Source organism: Hibiscus syriacus, unplaced genomic scaffold, assembly GCF_006381635.1.
Source record: "Hibiscus syriacus cultivar Baekdansim isolate YM2019G1 unplaced genomic scaffold, ASM638163v2 tig00110391_pilon, whole genome shotgun sequence".
NCBI lineage: Eukaryota > Viridiplantae > Streptophyta > Magnoliopsida > Malvales > Malvaceae > Hibiscus > Hibiscus syriacus.
The window spans coordinates 1,165,560-1,188,231 of record NW_024062719.1 but is presented as its reverse complement, the minus strand read 5'-3'; the positions used below and the strand labels follow the sequence as shown (position 1 = coordinate 1,188,231).

General features: G+C 36.5%; 1 protein-coding gene and 1 pseudogene across 2 annotated transcripts; both read left to right on the top strand.

Moving 5' to 3' along the window:
• The first annotated feature begins 10,209 nt into the window (after positions 1–10,209).
• Positions 10,210–14,494, top strand: LOC120123156 (protein LAZ1-like). 2 transcript variants are annotated; one of them, XM_039142111.1, is made up of 8 exons: positions 10,236–10,557; positions 10,654–10,710; positions 11,337–11,445; positions 12,002–12,186; positions 12,275–12,363; positions 12,650–12,911; positions 13,123–13,377; positions 13,677–14,494. In XM_039142111.1, exons 1-8 carry the CDS (start codon positions 10,420–10,422, stop codon positions 14,046–14,048), a joined length of 1,467 nt encoding a protein of 488 aa, XP_038998042.1. In that variant the 5' UTR covers positions 10,236–10,419; the 3' UTR covers positions 14,049–14,494. The 2 variants fall into 2 exon arrangements, with proteins under 2 accessions (XP_038998043.1, XP_038998042.1); XM_039142112.1 differs by lacking the exon at positions 13,677–14,494 and having other exon boundaries at positions 10,210–10,557; positions 13,118–13,324.
• Positions 14,495–15,906: 1,412 nt separating this feature from the next.
• Positions 15,907–18,741, top strand: LOC120123208 (annotated as a pseudogene).
• The last annotated feature ends 3,931 nt before the right edge of the window (positions 18,742–22,672 follow it).

Sequence of the window (22,672 nt, the reverse complement as noted above, 5' to 3'; positions counted from 1 at the left end):
TAGAATTTACGATCCTTTCGTCCCAGCCATCCCACAATGTCCTGCATAAGCGACGATTTTGGTCCCTTGATTGCTGCAATACGAAGTAAAACCGCCCAAGGAAGGGAACATTGAAAGGACTCCCAACGCCAAATACCGTGTTGATCTACTATAGTTTCCACCCGTACTCCGCCAATACTGTGAGCTTCAGAGGGCCTTAGATAATTGATCAAAGGTCCCGTATTTAGGATCCAATCATCACGCCAAAAGTCCACATTCCTCCATTTTCCAATACTTCAACACGTATGGCTCCAAACATCACACCAAACAACATTAATCGCATTCTATGTTCTCGAGCAATTGCTACTCCGTAAGGTTGTCGGAATACCATTCTCACATTTATACTTGGCGCGAAGGAAGCGAACCCACAGAGCATCTTTCTTCGCAATTAGATTAAACGCTAATTTCATTATAAAAGCTTCATTCTGAGAACTCATCGAACGAAATCCGAGACCTCCTTGTGAAATTGGTTTACAGACATCCTCCCAACGAACAAGGTGAACTCCCTTATTATCCGATAAAATCCCCCAAATAAATCGCCGAATGAGTCTTTCCAATTCATTGCAAATACTTTTCGGAAGTACCGTCGATTGCATTGTGTATGATGGTATGGTCGACAAGACAGCCTTAGCGAGATTAATTCTCCCCGCCAATGAAAGCGTTTTTGCCATCCGCCCACTTAATCTTTTTTGAACCATTTGAATCTGATATCTATACGAGGCAGCATTAACCCTTGAGTGAAGCAGAGGAACCCCAAATATTTACCAAGATCCGAAACCTCCTCGAAACCAAAGGTCGAGCTTATGATCGAGTGCATATCCGGTGAACATTCTTCGAAAAGCACATAGTAGTTTTAGCTAGGCTCACTTTCAATCCTGAGACCATACGAAACCTGCTGAATATGTCCTTTATAACCGTTAGCTGATCAAGAAAAGCTTTTGCAAACACCAACATATCATTTGCAAAGAATAGACAGGAAATAGTCGGGCACCGTTTGGAAGTTCTAAAGGGCTGCCAGCGTTGGTTATTCACCTCAATCTGAATTCTTTGGGCCAGTCTTTCCATACACAACACGAACATATAAGGAGAAATCGGATCGCCTCGACAAATACCTCTAGAAGGTTTGAACGATTCAGACATGGAGCCATTCCAATGAATTTGTGTCGAAACTGAAGTCACACATTGCATGATAAGATTTCGTAACGCATCGGGTATACCAATATCCTGGAGAGTATCATCAATAAACCCCATTCAAGCCGGTCATACGCTTTTTCTAAGTCTATCTTAATAACCATCCACCCATACTATCCGGTTTTTCTTATCATACTATGAATAATATCTTGAGCAATAATAGTATTATCGGTAATTGAGCGCCCCGGGACAAAACTAGTTTGATTTTCAAAGACCCAGCTTGAGAGAAACGGTTTCAATCTGTTCACAATTATCTTCGTGATAATTTTATAAAGAAGTTTACATAAACTAATCGGGCGAAATTCACTTATCCATTTCGGGGTTAAAACTTTTGGAAGTAGAACGAGTAGGGTCTTATTCAGGCTGTCGGGTAAGGCATCCTCGACAAATATCTTCTCAATGAAATCACATATTACCTTGCCCACGGTATTCCAATTCTTCAGGAAAAAAAAACCTTCATTTAGGCCATCAACACCGGGCGATTTTGAAGGTCCCATATCAAACAAAGCATTTTAATTTCCAATTAACTAGCCAACTTGTCAAAATCCGTCTGTCCAAGCTTTGGGAACAAACCACGACATTCATAAGTTCGGTTTGAATTGCCCTCACTTGTGAAAAGGCTATGATAAAATTCCTGTACCATGCCCATTAACTCAGTCGGATCATTACACCAATTACCATCAGAATGCTTCAAAGCAATGATTTTATTCACCCGACGCCTAGCAAATCCCAATTGCATGGTAAAATTTAGTGTTACGGGAACGCAAGCCTTTTGTCTCCAAAGTTTTTCCTCATGTTCAAGAATACCCTCTAGTTCCATTTTCAGCTTATTTCCCAAATGAACTAGAAATTCGGAATGTTCCAATTGAAGTGATCTTTCAACACCTCGCAATCGGGCAAGTAACATTTTTTTTCCCTTCCTAATATGACCAAACACCTCTCTATTCCATATCCCCACCTCCTTTTGAAAAGAAATCTTCAAACGTTGCATTATTCTTTCATATCGAGCTGAGAAAATTTTGAAAGTCCGGCTGATCTTGCCACACTTCCATATACCGAAAAGGTCTCCTTTGAACATTAGAATCACTGTCCGTAAGCTAGAGGCTTATGATCCGATCAAATACGCTCCAGGTGTAGAACATGGGCATTCAGAAAATTCATATCCAACTAAAGTTCCCCAAGCACCGATCCAACCTCTGATATAAGTTTCCTTGAGACCAAGTGAATGAAGGTCCTTGAAAACCCAGATCAAACAAGCCAACACCATGAATGAACTCAGAAAACCTTCGACTACCCACAACATGTTCATCCGAGCTCAGAATAACATTGAAATCCCCACCTAGCACCCAAGGCATAGCATCGCCGGGGTCCAATATGGCAGGCTGCTCCCATAGATTTTTGCGTTTGGCACTATGAGGGCTTGCATAAACAACAGACAGCTTAATCCGCTTCTCAGAATCATAAATATGGACTCTCCCATTAACAAACTGGTTAGAGATATGTGTCACCTATAATATTATCCTCCCAAAAAATCCAAATCCCACCACTAAAGCCGTGAGCCTCAATGCGACAGCAGCTAGGATACCCAAATTTCATAATTACACGACCACCATTCCTTCAACTCAAGCGAGTTTCATGTAAGGCCACTACACTCGGTCGATGTTCTCGGGTAAAAGCTTTAAAGTATCTTCTAAAAGTCAGGCTTGCAGCACCCTGGCAATTCTATAACAGAAAACTAGTCATGACAAATAAAATGGGAAAAGGAGGTGAACCTCATTGCTCGATCTGCGGACACAATACATCACTTGTTCCACTTCCTTGTACAGTCTCCATGGGGCTTTCCGACGCGCGATTGGATCTCGCACCAGGTGAACTTTGTCCAAGAACACTAGAACCTTTGGATGCTACATGGTTAACCTTGAAGTCTACTGCCGTGATTTGGTTTGTTATATTGTGAACCCAATCAGAAATTAGAGGAGCAAAATGTGTCTTGAACTCATTTGGTTTTCGGATTTTGAAGCCTCTTTTATTATTCTCTTTTAGAGGAATATCCAACACCACTTTACTTTTAGCAGATCTATTACCAGCTTGAGACTTAATTCCAGCACTCGGCTCGTTGATTGAAATAGCTTTATGATCACCCCTAGTAAGTCCTTTATTGTGCTCCGTTGTAGTCGCTTCTTGGCCGGGGACCATAGAGACAACATTAAGACCACTCGCTCCATTTTTAAAGGCCTTGGATCGTTTATCCGGGTTTGAAGCCATGTACGCTGCAGTGCGTTGGTTTGCTTTAGCTGGAACAGCAGGTTTCGTCACAGGCTCTACATTCTGTTTGTTCCCCTTACTTTGAGAATCAACTTTAATTGATGGTTCAGCTTCATGGTTGCTATTCTCATTCACATGATTTGTACTACCTTCAGCAATAATAGTCTTACCATTGTCCACATCCCCGCATTCAGCAAACCAAATCTGGAGCCCTTCCCGCTAGATTGCACAATGGCACTCGGTTTACCAATTTTATTATTGGCAGTGCCATTGATCTTCTTCCTCTTGTTCTCAACTATCATCCAATGTCCATATAATGAGGAATTATTCGATCCACTTGCAACAGTTTCCTCTTGTCCACGTCCTCAATATCAGCGGCATTTTGATCCTCCATTGTAACCTGTTTCGGGCAATTATCTTTGGCATGACCATACACACCACATTTGAAACAAATCTGGTGTAGACCTTCATATTCTAACCTCGAGATCAATAAAAACCATCGATACCAAGATAGGTAAAAGCGGTTTATTCAAGTCCACAAGAACGACAAACCTCTCAAACTTACCACAATTACCTATTTGTGTGTTGTAGTCCACGATTGCTGACGCAATGTGCCTGAATAAAGCTTTCGAATAATACCGATATGGAAGACCTGGTAATCTGACCCAAACCATGACGTACGATGGGTGCTTCTCAGAAGTCGAAAACTATCAACTTCACGGCTGAACGATCAAGTAGCTTCCATAGATTGTCCAAGGGCCTTCAGTAAGAGCTTTAGCATAATCGTTTTCCTTCTCAAACCTGACTAGGAAATAACTGTTATCTAAATCAATCAAAAGAATCTCTCCAATCGGCTTCCATAGGGCTTGAATACGATTCAACAAAGTCGTATACCCTGTTGAACGCCCAAGTAATCTGACAATAAGAACATTCAACATACTTTGATCAATTTCGTGATGCACTCTGTCAGAGAATCTGACCATTAGAACTGATCCAGAACGATCAATAAAGACATCCTCCTAATTAACAGTTATATCATCCGCATCATATCCATTCATGGGATTATTATCATCAACCTTGCTCGAGGCAGATGCAACCATACTGTCATACAAAGCCTTACCAGTATTTTGAAAAACTCCTTTGTCTGCTATGATTTAGATAGTGCATAACTCCCTCCTAACCATCAGCAATGACAACGTTCTCAGTAGGGGTGGGCCTCCCTCAGTATCCATATCCATGTCTCTCATCGGGTTAACATACACAACATGGCCCTCGGCATTCCTACCCTTCTTAGCACACCTTTGGTTCTGCAATATTAACGGTGATCCCGGCCTTTCCAATATCGCCGATCTGCCGGTACACTCAACTACATCCGGTGGACGGCCACCAGAATTATCATAGGGAATAGGGTTGACGTTTTCATTAGGGTTTTCAGAGAAAGTTTCCATAATTCTCAAAGCTAAAGCTACGCCAACGTGCATTCCTTTTATTTTACTTTTTATCAAGTGTATCATGCTATAAATTTTTTAAATCAGATAAAAGCAAAATTAAGGATGGTTATAGGTATATGGATTAGGTCAAAGTTAAATTTTTGACTCATCCAAATTCGATTTATGTATAACATTTTTTTTCTGTCATGTGATTTGACATAGATTTAATAAAATTTCATTTGACTCAAAACTCAATTTAATTTTTAGAGATAAAATTCATATTCAACCTGATTTGACTAATATATATATATATATAATTTTTATTAAATAAAATAATAACTTAATCAAAACATATAGAAAAAAGATTAATATAGTAATTATCTTTAAATATATAAATCAATTATAATATTATTTTTAGATCAAATCGAGTACGTTTTACTCTAAATTTGATCCTTTAAAAATTTTAATTTTATTGATCAAATTCATATTTTAAAAAAATCTTATCCCATAAAATTAAATGGAATTAAAATATGTTAAATCCGAATCAAACATACATCTATGTATATCCCTTTGTAACGATCTCTAGACCATTCCTAAGGCAGTAATGCTCTCCTCCTAAAATTTAGGGATTTATAGAATATTGGATTTTAATTAGGGATCTATGACATTTGCTACAGTTCAGGGAAGTTCATCACCTCAAGGTGACAAATTTCATGGGATATTATTTATTTATTACGTGCGTATTATTTTATTTTTTAACGAAACTCTTTACCTTGAGGTGACGAGTTCCTTTAAAATATTATTAAATTTTTTTCGGTAATAGACTTAAATTTAAAATTAAAAAAAAAGTCGTTGGCACTCGTCACCTCGAAGTGACGAGTCCCTTTGAACTATACCCTGCTAAGGTTTTTCTCGTGATTGTTTTTATGTTTAATATTATATTTAAATAAGAAAGTCGTAATGTTTATATATGAAGAAAAAACAACGAACTATGAGAAATGCACATTAAGAAGTAATATTACAACACAATTAATACATGACCTTAAGGACATAAATAGGACAAACCTTACACACACAAAAAACAGTGAATCAAATCATAAATTCATAAACATCTACTGCATTATTCGTTATGATGTTCTACTCTTCGTAATCAGTAAACTCGTGAGAAGTAATATTAAGTTCTTCAATTCTCCATGTTTTTTCTTATTGTTGTTCACGCACAAATTGGAACCATGCTTTTGGGTCTCCATCATCTATATTTGTTGCTTCGTCATTTGTCTGAGTTTTTTGGATGTTTGATCTGAAAATAGCATCCTCAACGTACGAACAAGGTCGAGATCATCGAACTCTACAAACAAATCGACATTAGACAAAGAATAGTTGAAATATGTTTCAATCATACCAACAAGGTCGATATCATCGCTTAGATGAAACCTCGTGCATGATAGTGGAATTCTATAATATAACAAAGATATTATTCTACTGCTTCCCAGTTGAACTCTTCTTTGTATTTTGAACTTTAACTCGTCTAATTGAATATTTTTTTGAAACACATGGTTAAGGATTTGCAATCATAAAAAATAGTTATAGAATAGTTGCCATGTTCGCAAAAAACTCAAGATTTGGAAGTGAAAAATTGAGGTTGCTCTAGACCAGTAAAATAGGTTTCACCAGATACATATTTATAGGGAAAAAGATTGTGAACTAAAAGTTTTATGGCATGGTGCATCATATTAGATAGCTATTGAAATGCAAGTTGTACCTGATATGAAGTGATATATCAGTACTGAAAATTTTTAGAAATGACTTGACATTTCACTAAAAAGTTGCTGAAGAAGATTGATGGGGCACTGAAAAGTTGCTTGCATTTTTTGGCATCTTGCATTATTAATGACCCGTTTTGAAGAGTATTAATGGCCCATTTTGACATTTTTGGGCATGGTGCATTATTAGAGATGACATTTCACTAAAAATTTACTGAAGATGATTGATGGGATAATGAAAAATTGTTGGCATTTTCTGGCATCCTGCATTATTAATGACCCGTTCTAAAGAGTATTAATGGTTTTTGACATTTTCAGGCATGATGCATTATTAGAGATGACATTTCACTGAAAAGTTGCTGAAGATGATTGATGGGGCATTGAAAAGTTGTTGCCATTGTATGGCATCCTGTAATATTAATGGTCCGTTTTGACATTTTTGGGCATGGTGCATTATTAGAGATGACATTTCACTGAAAATTTGTTGAAGATGATTGGTGAGGCACTGAAACATTACTGCATATTCTAATGCCCTGCATTATTAATGACTCATTCTAAAGAGTATTAATGGCTCGTTTTGACATTTTCGGGCATGGTGCATTATTAAATTGGCTTACTTCATCTGTATCTTCAGCAAAAACCTTTCTCCAAAAAGATTTCTGAAGCTAAGTATCATTCACTCAAATGGCTAAGTGACTGAAAATGAGTTTGGTGTGTGTTTATGTCACAGAAGCCTGTAAACATGATATTCCCTGTCGATGTATCATATCAGCAAATGAAGAAAAAAATTTGAGAGCAAACTTGGAGCTTCTATCTTATGTTTAAGTTTTCGACACCTAATTTCAGATAATCCGATCAAATATGGAGCAATCCAGCTTGACAACGATGATGATGTAATTGTTATGGTTGGCTTGCATCAATCTTCAAATAATCAACTAGTTGAGTTATACGATGATCCAGAGGCAATAATGACGATGACAATCCAGATTTTCGACGATGATGATGTAATTTTTATGGGAGACTTACTTCAGATTGGGTAAACTATGGGCAGAAAAATTTGCCCAAGTCGAGGCAATGATCAACAAAGGCAAAAATTGGGCTCCATCTGGAGAAATCAATGAACAAAAATCAAACACATGCAATATCAATGTATCTTCATAATTTCACGAGACTCGATTCTGATTAAATTGTCCAAGCACTTGTTCTACCACAAGAGGGTGGGAATTCTACCACTTACACTGGTAATTTGAATAGAAGATGGTGTAACTGTGGTCGAATTCAAGCATTCAGATACCCATGTGCTCATGCGGTTGCTACATGTATGCATGTCAATTAGACCCATACTCATACATTGATGATTTTTATAGCTTGCATACTATGCACAACATATATAGTTGTGAATTTAAGTATCTCTCAAATGTTGCATATTGACCACCAACTATTTTTTAGGAATAATTGTCCAATCCACAATTACAAAGGAAGTTAAAAGGTCATCCTGAATCTAGTTGAATTCATACTAATATGGATGATCCGTAACGCGAGAAAGGTTTACCAAAGATTTGTAGCCACTGCAGAGGTGAAAACTACAATAGGAAGAAATGTCAACATCTTCCAAAATATGGACCAGACCGATAAACCTTCATATTTGTATTGTTTCAAATGTTGTCTGTTGTACCTATTTTGGATAATTTATCAATATCAATAACCATATATTTAACTAAACTCAAATTTATACACAAATTAACTAAACTCAAATTCATACATTTATTTAAAATATTTTTTTTTTCAAAAAAATAAACAATTTTCCTCTTCTTCTTCCTTTCGATAAGTCGTTTGCTGCGTCAGTTTTCTAAGTCTTCATTCTTCTTCTTTTTCTTCTTTTCCTCTTCCGTTTTCATCTCCTCATGTTGATCAAGAATCGACTTTATTGACTCTTTCACCCACTTCTCATCTGAAGACGATCTTGAATCCGAATCATCAATATCAGAGTAATCAGAAGCAAAAAGATCTTTCAGAAATTGCCTGAAATATTCTTCCTACAACTGCATGATTCGGTTCCCATATAACTCTATCAATTAATCCAACTCCTTTATAGATGAAATATTCTCAAAATGACCGTTGGAACTCGTCACGCCCACAGGACGAGTTCCAACGACGAGTTCCAACGACTATAATCCATTTTCAAGTTCTAATTTTAAGTATATTACCGGGGGGAAATTTAATAACATTTTAAAGCAATTCGTCATCTCGAGGTGACGAGTTTCATAAAAAAATAAAATAATACGCACGTAATAAATAAATAAAGCTCATGGAACTTGTCAGCTCGTGGTGATCAATTCCCTTGCACTATAGTAAATACCGTAGATCCCTAATTGAAAACCAAAGTGCCCTAAAACCCTATACTTTTAATGGCGGTAATGGGCAAAAACCTCTACTCAGGAATCAAAGCGGACCGGGTCATTCAAAAGATTTTTACTTTCGTAATCCAAATTCATGCTTGGGCAGAGAACAGGCCCGCACTCAATTCTTAATACATGCATTGAAGTTCATGAGATTCAAACATTAATTCAGTTGAAATTTATTAAAATAAATTTAATTTAAATGAAAGGAAAATTGGTGGCTTGATGCGAATGATGTTGCTCTTGGTGGATCGATGGACATTGCTTTTCCTGATATGAAATTTCGCCTTGTCCTCTCATGTATGTTGCATCCTAAGTTGATGTGATTTTATTGAGGGCGAATTTCGTATCTAGCTCATACTTGATATGTTAGTACGTTTGTTACTTGTAAGATTTATAATAATTATTTATACGTTAATTTTATACGATCAGATAATATTAAATTTCATTTTGGTAGATAATATAATTGTTGAATGACTTAATTAAAATGTATGAAATTTTGGACCAAATAAAATTTAGACAGTTATTATTTTTATGATTTAATTATATTTTAATAAAAGTATATATATTACGAATTTTGTTAAAATTCGAGAATTATATTTTAATAAGATTTTAGGGTATTTGAATATTATAATTTGATTCATTTGATCGCAGTATATATTTTTTTTCTTCTAATAGAATCCCAAATTACTTGCGGAGACGGATGTTCAGAATTACACGCAACTACAATAAGTAAAGGCTTCCATAAAAGTGGTTAAATTTTATTACTAGTCCCTATACTAAACGTAAATTGGAATTTAATCAATATACAAATATCAGTCATACAATTTTCTAAGTTGAATTCTTTAATTTAGTTAATGTATTACACTTAAGTTCTAGATATAATTTTTAGTATCTAATTTTATATTTTTAATCCTTTTTATTTATTTATATTATTCTTGTAGTTAAGACAGGAATTACTAAATTGAAATTAAATTAAAATAGAAGAATTAAATCCAGATAATTGGGTTAGTACAGGGACTAATAGCAAAATTCGATACCTTAGATCCTTGTTTCTAAAGGGGCAATAAAGTAATCTAGCCCATTAACGAATAAAAAACACAGATCAACGGGCAGCGTACGTGTCGGAGCCTCCATCATTTCGTTCTGATTCCGAGTCCAACCTAGGTTTCTTCAAATTTTCCCCAATTTAAAATCCTAAATTTTTTAATCAAACAAGAAATTAGGGATGAGATTTCGTTGATTTTGATCTTTTTTAAGAAAAATAATTTTGGAAGTGGAAAACTAATTATGCTGATTATCTTCAAAGTAAAAGGAAAAGTGTAGCATCTGATGAAGATTACAGATTATTTATTGAGCTATTCGCCTCCTCTTTGGGCGACTTCGATAGCCGGAGTGCTTGTAGTCATAACGCTTTCGCTTTCAGTATATCTTATCTTCGAGCACCTCGCTTCTTACAAAAATCCTGAGGTAAGATTTTTTTTTTTTGGTTTAGTTAGAGATTTTAGTCATTTTTAGCTTGTTTAAGGCTTCTGTTGACTTTTCTTTCCGGTTTTGGACTGACAGGAGCAAAAGTTTTTGATCGGAGTTATTTTGATGGTTCCTTGCTATTCCGTAGAATCAGTGAGTTTTTTTTATGGGTTTTGAGTTTTTTTTATGGGTTTTGAATTTTTTCTTAGTTTTGTGGAAGCTTTGAATCATAAAGCTCGATTGTTTTGTGTTGTTCGGATCATGCAGGTCTTCGACTTTAATTTTTAAGTTCGATGAAAATTAATGTCTATGATAAATGTAGGAAAGTTTTGCTTCTAAAGGTGCTTGCTGTGGGTAATTTCTGTTGTTAGACTTCTTAAAATGAAATACCATGCTTGACTTTTGAAAAATTTAAGTATAAACATTTGGTGTTGGAAACTTTAAGTTGAAATTGCTGGATTTATATATCGAAATCATGTAAAATCATTGCCATGAATCTTGAATGGTGTGATCTGATATTGTTGTTAGGCTTGCATTAAAAGTGTGGTGGTTTGTTTTTTTTTAATTATAATTAATGTGTTCATATGGAATTTTCCTTATAGTCAGCTTCAGATAAAATTTAAATTTAGTGTGCCTTCGAGTCTGTGGGACTTTTAGCATTTTAGGTATAACTTTCACACTGTATTCTACATGTTCCTTTCTTTTTTGCAGGATATATCTTGTGAAATATATTTTTATTGTCTGTCTTTCTAACCCACAATCCCTCATTCTTTTAACAGTTTGTATCACTGGTGAATCCATCAATTAGTGTTGATTGTTCGATACTACGTGATTGTTATGAATCATTTGCCATGTATTGCTTTGGAAGATACCTTGTTGGTTGCTTAGGTATGTCCGGTCTCAAGAGCCTTGAAGTTAAAATAAATATCTCATCTCTTGATTCTGAATATCCCTCCCTTCATTACATTACACTTTCTATAGTGGCATCTTCTTTGTCGTTTTCCATTATCTAATCTGTTGATGACTTATATAAATCATACTGACATGCATGCACAAAGTAAAATGGAAGTTCACCAATGAGGTATTAAATGAGATTGGACTATTCTGCCAAACTGTATACATGCTAGATTTCATGCATTTGACATTATGGACCTAAACGTCTAACCATTTCTTTCAAAATATTCTGAAACTAAAGCCTCTGCATTGCATATGCATGTCTGGTTCGTACAGTTTGCAAAGGTCCATTATACATTATAAAATTTCAGAGTACAACACTAGGTTTTGTGCTTGACAACCCTCGTTAAATGTTTCATTTTGCCTTTCTCTTCTATATATTCTATGGTGGTTTTCATTTTCCAAAGTTGGGCTTCTGTTTATTTTTATGGCTGATATTGAGAAATTTTATTTTCTTTATTGCAACTTTCTTCCAATTTCTGCTTTTAAGGTGGCGAAGAGAGGACTATTCAATTCATGGAAAGACTAGGGTATGCAAGTTCTTTAGCTCCACTATTGGAACTTGATTGTGAAAAGGGAACTGTTAAGCACCCATTTCCTATGAATTATATCTTAAAACCGTGGAAACTTGGTCAATGGTTTTACCAAGTTGTCAAGTTCGGCATTGTCCAATATGTAGGTCCTCTTCAGCTTGTTTTAATGAATTGTAAATTTTGCCTGTCATTGGTTCCTATTTTAACAAAGTTGTATGCTTTGTTTGCAGATGATAATCAAATTATTGACTGCACTTTTAGCAGTAATTCTTGAAGCTTTTGGTGTATACTGTGAAGGAGAATTCAAATGGGGATGTGGGTAAGATGATCTTAATGTACAATGTTACTTATAATTGTAAAGATGTTCTTTGGGTTATCAGTAGGAAGCCTTTCTCTAAGTTCAAAGAAAGTAGTGTTGAAATTGTGATTCATATTAATGCCTCTATTATTCTACTCCTGCTTAGCAACAAACTCCAAAAATCAGAAGATATGATTTCATTTGTGAGCACAACTGCATGTTTAAAATATTCACTAGTGAAACAAGATTTTGTAACTGACCCATCTGAAGAAGTTTCCCTTTTCTTGGCGTTGTTCCTGATTTTCAGGTATCCTTATATGGCTGTGGTTCTCAATTTCAGTCAATCATGGGCTTTGTACTGTTTAATTCAATTTTATACTGTCACAAAGGATGAACTGGCACACATACAGCCATTGGCCAAGTTTTTGACTTTTAAATCAATTGTGTTTTTAACTTGGTGGCAAGGTGTGGCCATCGCCCTCTTTTACTCTCTTGGTTTGTTCAGAAGTCCAATTGCTGAAAGCTTGCAGCTTAAGTCAAGTGTCCAAGACTTCATCATTTGTATAGAGGTAGATGTCTTGAATCACCAATGTATTTCTTCTTGGTAGTTGTCTTATTTACTATAGGTATGTGGATGTGTAGCAATTAGGCAACCGATTTACCTAATAGTATGTAAACCGGAATTCTGTCATCTAAATTCAAAAAGCTTGTAAATTCTACGAGTCTTCTTCTGGTATAAAGTATGAAAGTTTGACATGTCATGGTATTCCTCCAGCGCAGATGGGCATTGCTTCTGTCGTTCATCTATATGTTTTCCCTTCCAAACCTTATGAACTAATGGGAGATCGCGTTCCCGGAAGTGTTTCAGTCCTTGGAGACTATGCATCTGTTGATTCCCCTCTGGATCCTGATGAGGTTAGGGACAGTGAGAGACCGACAAAAATACGCCTGCCGCAATCAGACATAGAGGCTAGAGGTGGAATGACGACCATCAAAGAAAGTATGAAGGATGTATTCATTGGTGGTGGTGAATATGTAAGTCTTTGGTTTTATACCAATAGTGCAGTTTAGTGCATGATTGGAGATTAATAGCTACCTAAAAATTCTTCATCGTTTCATCCCTTGGGTGGATGGAATTCATTAAGTTGCTAATTAGCTTTCACCGTATAATCAAAAACCTGAAAGTATGATGCATATTGTCTACCCTATGTTCGAAATTCATGAACTTTTGATTTTTACCTCCTTCTGCCTATAAAGTCAAATCTTTCTAACACCAGAATCTTTTATTATTATTATTATTATTATTACTGAATCTGCTCTTTTTGCCTGTTCAGATTGTAAACGATGTAAAATTTACAGTAAATCAGGCAGTTGAGCCCGTTGAGAAGGGAATCAACAAATTCAATGAGAAACTGCATAAGATCTCTCAAAACATAAAGAGGCATGGCAAAGACAAGAGAAAGACAAAGGATGATAGTTGTATTGTCGCATCTCCGCGGAGGGTAATTCGTGGTATAGATGATCCCCTCTTAAATGGCAGTTTTAGTGATAGTGCAGTTGCAAGGGGAAAGAAACATCGTGGAAAATCAGGATATACCCGGACAAAATCAGGACATACCAGCGGGGAAAGCGGAGGAGAAAGTAGCAGTGATCCAAGCTATGGCGGATATCAGATTAGGGGCAATAGATGGATTACAAAGGATTAAAGCTTGGATGAATAATCATTACTATATGAACTTGAGACACTTGTGAGAGATTTGGGGAGACATCACCCATCCATCAGTAGCTTGGTAGTTTCTACATAATTCAGCTCAGGTTTCTTTTGAATTTGCCGATATTGGTATAATATCATCAACCGAGCTGGTTGCTTATACAAGGCACTTGTGGAAACTAGAGATGTAGTGTAATAGATGTCATGTTGTATAATGTTTATTTAGGGCTTGGCCATCTCATACAATTAAGATCTGAGTTGCATAATTGGGACGTCTTTGCTCATTTTTTTGAGTTGGTGTCCGCTTTTTAAATGTTTTAAGGTCGAACCGAGCTTGGCAATGTCTAGAAATCATTGCCCAGAAAGTTTTGAACAGAGAACCGCTATTGTATTATTGCCCTGAATATATGCACGCCACTCGAAATGATAATTATTCATATTGATCCATGTTTGCTGCAGAAACACGGCGCCACCTTCTACTTATCGACAAGGTTTGAAAACCTGTCCTTGATGTCCCGTCTGTGCAGTATTCTCGGCTGCTTTTGACAAGACTTTAAATTCAGATTTGTTCCGTAGGATTTCAAAGGTTCGTTTGTGAAGGATTATAAAGTTTAGGGATTGTTTGTTGTTGACGAACAACTTGTTTTGTTTCCTGAAGGTGGTGGTTTTGCATGCTCATTTTGGAGTCCGGTATATTGTATTATCGACCGGAATTTCAAGTTCTCGGCTGGGATACAGCATGATTTTAGGCATGCCGGCTTATACATGATTTTCTTGGGGCGAAGCTATCTGTGTGTATGTGTTCACATACCTACTTTCTTGGAACAAGGAAGGCCACACAAATTGAGCAGTGGGGCAAAAGACAGTGTAGGATTATGGCGAAAGCATGGGGGGCCAATGCCTAATGTATGCATATACACATGATGCCAAACTGAAATTGCTACATTTATGGATAATTTTTTAGAAAAGGTTAGTTTATGATACAACTTAAATTTAATAACTTCAAACATAAATTAATTATACGGATACGGATACGATAAACGAAACATAATACGAACACGAAACAAATAAATAAATCAGCTTAAATCCAACTCCTCATCCTTCAACAATACTCGGAGCAGTAATAAACCGGCAACTAGAGCTGGCAACATTAAATTGAGGTCCAACATTGCCACTCTTCCACTTGACCATTAAGAATCACATTCTTACTATTCCTCTGCATATTCATCTTCATTGGAATCAACTTTTATTTCATTATTTTCTTTTTATTGAAGAAGATTTAAATTGAAGTATTCTTATGTCTCTCTGAAGATGACATTAATTGGACACAAAATTTTGATATTAAATCGATATCGTTGAGAGAAAAGGTGGTGAATTCTAGAGAAATTAACTAATATCTTTTATTATTAATCGAGTTTTATTATTTCAATACTATTTTAATAGTAAAAAGATTAAAAGTTTAAACATCCGATAATAAACACCACTCCTCATGACAAAATCGAGTATAAATATTTCAGCATCAAACACAAAAGTGCCTAATGCCCCCCTACCCAAAAACAAAAGAAAAAAACGGGTGGGTCCTAATTTACCAAAATAGATACAAGAATTGCACGTGAAACGGCGTCGTTTTGTGGTAAAGAAAAATCCGCGTCAAAGTTTTTCAAATTTTACTTTCGGTTTTTCTCCTCTCCACTTTCAGTAAACCGGAAACCCCGTGAAGTAACCGTTATTATAAGACCAACCCCTATGAAATCGCCAAATTATTAAAATTTAAAAAATTAACCCATCATCATGTTCATATTTATTTTATAATTCATCAGTGGATGACCCCCTCCATTATTTCCTTCTGCCTTTTTCCTCAAAAATCATTACCTTTTTTGTTTGTTTTCAGTGAAAGAATACAAGGATTTTCAGGTACCCTTTTAAGAGTTGAACTTGTCGGTGGTCGCCGACGGCGAGGCAGACGATTCCGGCGGATTCGGGTTCGTCCGAAGTCGGATAAGAGAGTGAAGCGGTGGTTAGGGAGTTCATTGAAGTGATACAGACCGTTGGATCTTATGATGGATTTAGGAAGACCCAAAGGAAGGATTGCTTGAAGTTGGTGAGGCGATTGAAGCTTTTGGTTCCACTCTTGGAGGAGATCAGGGATCAGCTTGGTAACCCATCAAACGTTTCCGGTTCGGGTTCGGTTTCAGGTTCGAGTTCGAATTCTCTGGTTAGTTTGAAGAATGCATTGCTTGGAGCCAAGAAGTTGTTGAAGGACTGTAACCATGGAAGCAAGATATATCTCTATTTATTCACATGGTTTTCAATTCCCCACTCCCCTTTGTTTTGCTGTCTTGTGTACTAACTGCAGATGATGTGTTCGGCAAAATTAGGAAATGGAAAGTGAAGCACTGATGAGCAGATTCCATGCTGTTTATAACAAATTAAACCAGGCCCTTGATGGCATGCCTTATGATGAGCTTGGAGTTTCAGTTGAAGTGAAAGAACAAGTAATTTTTTTCCACCTTTCATTTTCAGTCTGATTTCATAAATTTGCTTTAGAAAACCGACATTTTAAGCTTGGATTAACATAGAATTTCTGGGTAAAAGACGTTCTTGGATTTTTTTCTTAAAGCATCTTGAGGTCTGAACAACAGTTTGGCTCCGTGTTTCTAAAACTGATAATTAATGGGTCAAATTTTGGTTTTGGTCCTTCCACGTTTCTCGAATTTGGGATTTAGTCATTATACTTTAGTTTGGCATAATTTGATTCCTTTGCTTTTATGATGCCCTTAGTTAACCAAAAAGGTAACACACTTAACTATTCAAGATAAAATGTTGACTTGAAATTTTTCTTATAAACACTCATTATTTGGCTGACATAGTTAACCATTTGGACTAACTAATCACATTATAAAAGTAGAGGGATCAACTTATGTTATGCAAATTAAAGCATAAGGACTAAATATTGAATTTTGATTATAATAGAAGGACCAAAATTATAATTTGATTTTCGTGTGTAAGTATCCGAAATTCCCAGTTTTTAGCTTATAGTGTTCTTTGGCCTTAGGTTGAATTAATGAGAATGCAACTTAAAAGAGCAAAGGGGCGAACCGATACACAAGTTATGGAACTGGCAATGGATATGATGGTCGTTTTATCGAAAAAATGAGGATCGGAATGCAGACATTGCTATATTCGAAAGACTAGCTAACAAGCTCGAACTGCATATGATTGCCGATTTGAAAGCCAAAACTGCAGCTATCCGGAAACTTGAGAAACGTAGAGGTGGACATGGTGACACCGAGAAGCGAATCTTAGATCTTCTGGGGAAGTTCAAACAAATTGCAGGGATCGATGAAAATGTTTCACTCGACGGTCCGATTTCGACGAGAACTCTTTAGAGTTGTCAATCTTCATTAATACCTAATGAATTTATCTGCCCCATCACATTAGAGATCATGACAGATCCTGTTATTGTGGCAACTGGACAGGTAATCTTACAGTAATCTCTGTATTGAATGTATGCTTGATTGAAACTGAGGTGTTTATTTTCTCTTTTTGAAGACTTATGAAAGGGAAAGCATTACTAAGTGGTTAAACTCGAATCATCGGACATGTCCGAAGACCTGACAAACCTTGGATCACTTGTCTTTAGCACCGAATTTCGCGCTCCGCAACCTTATTCTGCAATGGTGTGAGAAGAACAATTTCGAATTGCCAAAGAAGGATAGCTATGCATCTTGTGAGAGCTGTTCAGCTGAACTCATGGAAGAAATATCTTCATTGGTTTGAGACCTATCTTCGAGTCAGCTGAATGCGAGACGAGATGCTGTCGTGAAGATCCGAATGCTGTCAAAAGAAAACCCGGAGAACTGAATTCTCATTGCCAACAACGGAGGAATCCCGGGTTTAGTTCAGTTATAGTACTATCCAGACTCCAAGATCCAATAACACACTGTCACTGCACTATTGAACTTGTCAATCGATGAGACAAACAGAAGGCTTATAGCCAGAGAAGGAGCCATTCCAGCCATTATTGAGATACTGCAAAACGGGACCGATGAAGCACGAGAAAACTCGGCTGCAGCCTTGTTTAGCTTATCGATGCTAGATGAGAACAAAACTCTCGTCGGAAACTTCAACGGAATCCCACCATTAGTGAACCTTCTACAACACGGTACCACCAGAGGTAAAAGATGCTGCAACTGCACTCTTTAACTTGTCTTTAAACCAATCCAACAAGTCCAAAGCCATTAAAGCCGGTATTATACCGCCTTTGCTTTGTTTACTCGACGATAAAACTCTGGGTATGATCGGCGAGGCACTCTCGATCTTGTTACTTCTTGTATTGCATCCCGAGGGATGGAACGAGATAGGTCGGCTGTTGGTTATCGAGACTCTAGTGGATATCATCAGGAACAGGACTCCGAAAAACAAGGAATGTGCCGTATCAGTTCTTTTGGAGTTGGGGTTGAATAATTCGTCGCTTGCTTTGGCTGCACTTCAGTTTGGTGTTTATGAAGCACTGAAAGAGATCACCATAACCGGGCGAACCGAGCTCAAAGAAAAGCTAATTCCTTATTGCAGCATATGAGTAAGTGTGAACATATTCCTTGAACTTTCCTCCAATGGTTACAAATGTATCTGTAAGTTTATGCCTTATAATATTATTGGCTGTAAACATATAAAGTGCATTCCACCAAACTTTATCTGTCGGCTCCCATTGTTTAAGAAATATTGGGTGGTTTTAGGACCCCCCTTGTCTGGTAGACATACGAGTCTCGATTATATCAGAAATCAAGTTAATTTCCACACTTAAACATTTTTCAATCTTCGAAACTCAGCCCTCAAATTTAACAAACATTGGATTTAAGTTTTTGAAAATAAGTGTTAAGTCCAATATGCCAATTGGCCTCGCACACAAAAGAAAAAGGCAACAGCGACATTATATAATTTTCTTGGTGTTAGGGGGAAGTCCAAAACACTAGGGTGCTATCATGTAATATTCCCCTGAAAACTATAAATTTAAAAAGTTCAAAGGTCTAAACGGTAAATAAAACTACTTCGTCAGAGGCCAAGTTCCTTGGCTCTCGATATCGACCTTTTCGCTCTTATTTTTCTTTATTTATCCGCGTTATAAATAAGGTAAATGTGTTGTCTTCCTTTGGTTTGATTTCTTCACAGCAGTACATTTTTCCTTGATCGTTACCTTTTCGTTTAATTTGTTAGGTAATCTTGAGTGTTTTGAATATGATCAAATTTTGATAGCATTGCATAAATATTCCCATTTTCTGCTGATTTCTTCATTTTGATTCAATGGGCATTGTTCCTTTAGCATATTTAGAACCCATGTCCCGAAAAGTTGATTAATTTGTGTTAAATGAAGCACTCTGCACACTGGGTCTTTGTATTTTCTGCAATTTGTCATGTCTTTGTATTCCTAGTTTTCATTTCTGCCTGTTAACTTTTGTTTTTACTTGGTATAATCTTTAAATTCCTGTGCTTATTGAGTTAAAATGTTGTTTGTTTGATTTCTAGTGAATTAATCTAATCTGTTTTATTTTGTAATGCCAAATTTGTATCTTGTTTCCTCGAAAGCTAAAATTATAACTTCAAATGCATGGAGGATGTATATAGTTGATTACATTGCATTCCCTAGTTCTTAGTATACCTAGATACTGTTTAATGAATTCCTCGAAATCTTATGGAGCTTATTGAAAATCTATAGTTTGCTTTGTTTAGAATTGAGATATATATATATATATATATGTATATATATTGATTCTAATCATGAGGATTCATTTGTTTAAGCATAAAATTTATTCTCAAATGATGCTACATCTATTTCCGATGACATTAATTTGGTAATTACGACCCTAGCAATAACTTCTCCGTGTGTGGTGGTTGTTAATAATCAGATAAAACTATTTCAAATTTGACAGAGGTGAGGGTGGCATCTTGATATTGTTAGCAAAATAAGTTCCAGTTCTGCTAAGGTAGTAATTAGCATAGCATGCATGTTGTTCCGATCATTTTCCTTAATTATCTTCCCTGTCGGAAACAATATGTGTAATCTGGAAAGAAACTATTGTGGGTTTTATTTGCACTAATTAGGCTGGAAACACAGCCTGAGACCGCCATTCTATGGAACATAGGTAGTTTCCCTTGATCCTTAGTATTGAATTGTTATGATATTCGTCCATAACCACAAACTCGAAGAGATTTCAAAAACTGTCAGTTATTCACTTCCCTTGAGACATGTTCTGCCTATGGTCAAACTCCTTGCATGAAAACTCTTTAGCTTGTGAAAATCATCCATATACTCTCTTCTTTTGCAATGTTTTAAATTCCTGTTGTGTATTATTGTTATCCCGAATGCTGTATATGATAAACAAAACTTGATCACGTTCGTAAAATTTCAATTGATGGAACTATCGTATTCAGTCTCTATAGAATTTGGTTTGTTTGTTTTTACTTACCAATTTGGAACATTTATGACGATATTATCGAATAATGTAGTGACGGTATAAGTGGTGGTCACATGAGGTAGTCGTATGACCGCCTATTCAAGTGTGAATTAATGGCTGACAAAAATATGCATCACTTATCACTAGTATTTATGTCATAGTTTGCCTGGCTTGCATGAATCCGGTCAAGTTTCCTTTGTAATCTACTATCGGGTACTGATTACTGCTTTAGGTTGCTTAGTTTCATTTAGTAGTTATTTTCGGTTTAAGCCAAACGCTAAGCTTATATATTTAGTGTTCTGAGCTCACCTGGTCAATTATCGAAACCAGTATGCATTAGATTCCACAGAAAAAGATATATTTAGTGATTCGGGTTGGAAAATTTATATCTTCAACAATCTCAGTTTCCTTCTTTAGTTTAAGAACCATGCCATTTGTTTTAATTTGATTTCTGTTATCATGATCTTAGTCTTCTGGTTACCAGAATAAAAAAATCATCAGATGGGTCAACAAACAATAGACTCTAAAATCAGTGAATACGAGCTGCGGAATCCCGAAAATAACTCACCAAGTTGTGATAAACAACCTCCAGTTGGTGCAAAGAGACACCATTGAGAGATCTGCAGAACGAAAATAGAACCGTGCCTTACACTACGGGAAGCTCTTCAATTTCAAAAGAAAGAGTACCGGTTAGTGATCCTACTATGGTTTCTGGAACTAAGAGACCATCCCCTGAATGCCCAGTGAGCCCTTCCCACTGCCAATCTCCGAGCACTAGTTCTATAAATGGACATCTTGTCTATGTACGTAGAAAACCCGAAGCTGAATTAGGGAAGAACTGTGCTTTCGACTGTATCAGAACGAATAATTGCCAACATCCGAGGCATGCTGGTCAAGTAGAGGGAATTAGCCAACAAAATCCAGAAATAAAAGAGCCTAAAGATTCTCGTCTCCCAGCATTTTCACCAGCCCCGTTGACATCCTCGACAAGTTCATCTGCCAAAAAGCTTCTGTGCCTTTACCTCCTGGTAAGCCTGCTACGAGATTACCATCGTTAGAATCCAATCAACATCCAGTTGTTCTGCTGATTCTGGATTGGATAGTCCAAGGGGAACTAAAAAGCTTCACTGGGAAGAACGGTATTATCAATTGCAGATGCTATTGAAAAAGTTGGACCAGTCCGATCTTGAGGATTACGCTTGGAGTATGTGCATGTGTTTCGTGAATCAGTCTTACCATATCTACTCTCTCTACTGTAACAAACTTATAATACTGATAAAGTTGTTTGATGTTATGTTGCCTGTGCTTCGATCGCTTTCTGCAGCTAAACTCAGTAAACATGCTGTTGAACTCGAGAAAAGATCAATTCAGCTCTCACTGGAGGAAGGTAATTTATCCGCGTGTTTTGTGTTTCTTTTTCGCCCGGGGGAGGCTTTTCCCTTGTGGTTTTGTCCATATGCACATATAGATGAATTATATTTATGAATAATAACATACGGATACCATCACCGGAGAGCTGGTAATTTAAAAGACTCCGGGAATTTAACTCAACAATTTTCTTCTTCCCGGTTGTTGCAGCGTGCTGCCGTTTTAAACGTTCTGGGAAAAACTATGAAGATGGCTAAAGCGCCTTCCAATTAACCAGACCAATCATACAAATAAAAGACGATCCACGAAGGTATCAAGTGTTGTAAGTTGTGATAGAAAGCCGCCGCAAAAACGTGCATGCTTTGTTAAGATCTTCCTCTCTCCCTAGTTTCTCTGCATTCGCTGGCTAATTTGATAATTAACTGTAGTTTTTGAACTCGAAATTCCGTGTACTTTCCCTGGTGAAAAGCTATGGGCAGCATTAACTTTAATCTGTATTTTCATATATGGTGCTGAAATGATCATTTAAGTGATAAGCAACTGCCGACACGAAATTCGCTACAAATGCAATACTTGCACCACTTTTTACAGCTTTTTTTCCCTCTTTCAGTTCTTCATTGTCTCATCTGGTTTCACCCCTTCTGTTTTTATCTCGAAAATGAATGAAAACGCCGATTCCCTATTCTTCTAACCAACCTAACATCCTTGACTTGCCTTCTTCGTCAGGTAATGCGGTGAAATATGATCCGGACAGTCGAAATCAATGAAGATCTACACCAGTCAATTCCTTTCATGT

Bases quoted from the DNA above. Each gene is read 5' to 3' on its own strand.
- LOC120123156 (XM_039142111.1), top strand. From the start codon at position 10,420: ATGAAGATTACAGATTATTTATTGAGCTATTCGCCTCCTCTTTGGGCG. The intron at 10,558-10,653 runs GTAAGATTTTTT...TTGGACTGACAG, and splicing joins CTTCTTACAAAAATCCTGAG to GAGCAAAAGTTTTTGATCGG. The intron at 12,187-12,274 runs GTAGGTCCTCTT...CTTTGTTTGCAG, and splicing joins AGTTCGGCATTGTCCAATAT to ATGATAATCAAATTATTGAC.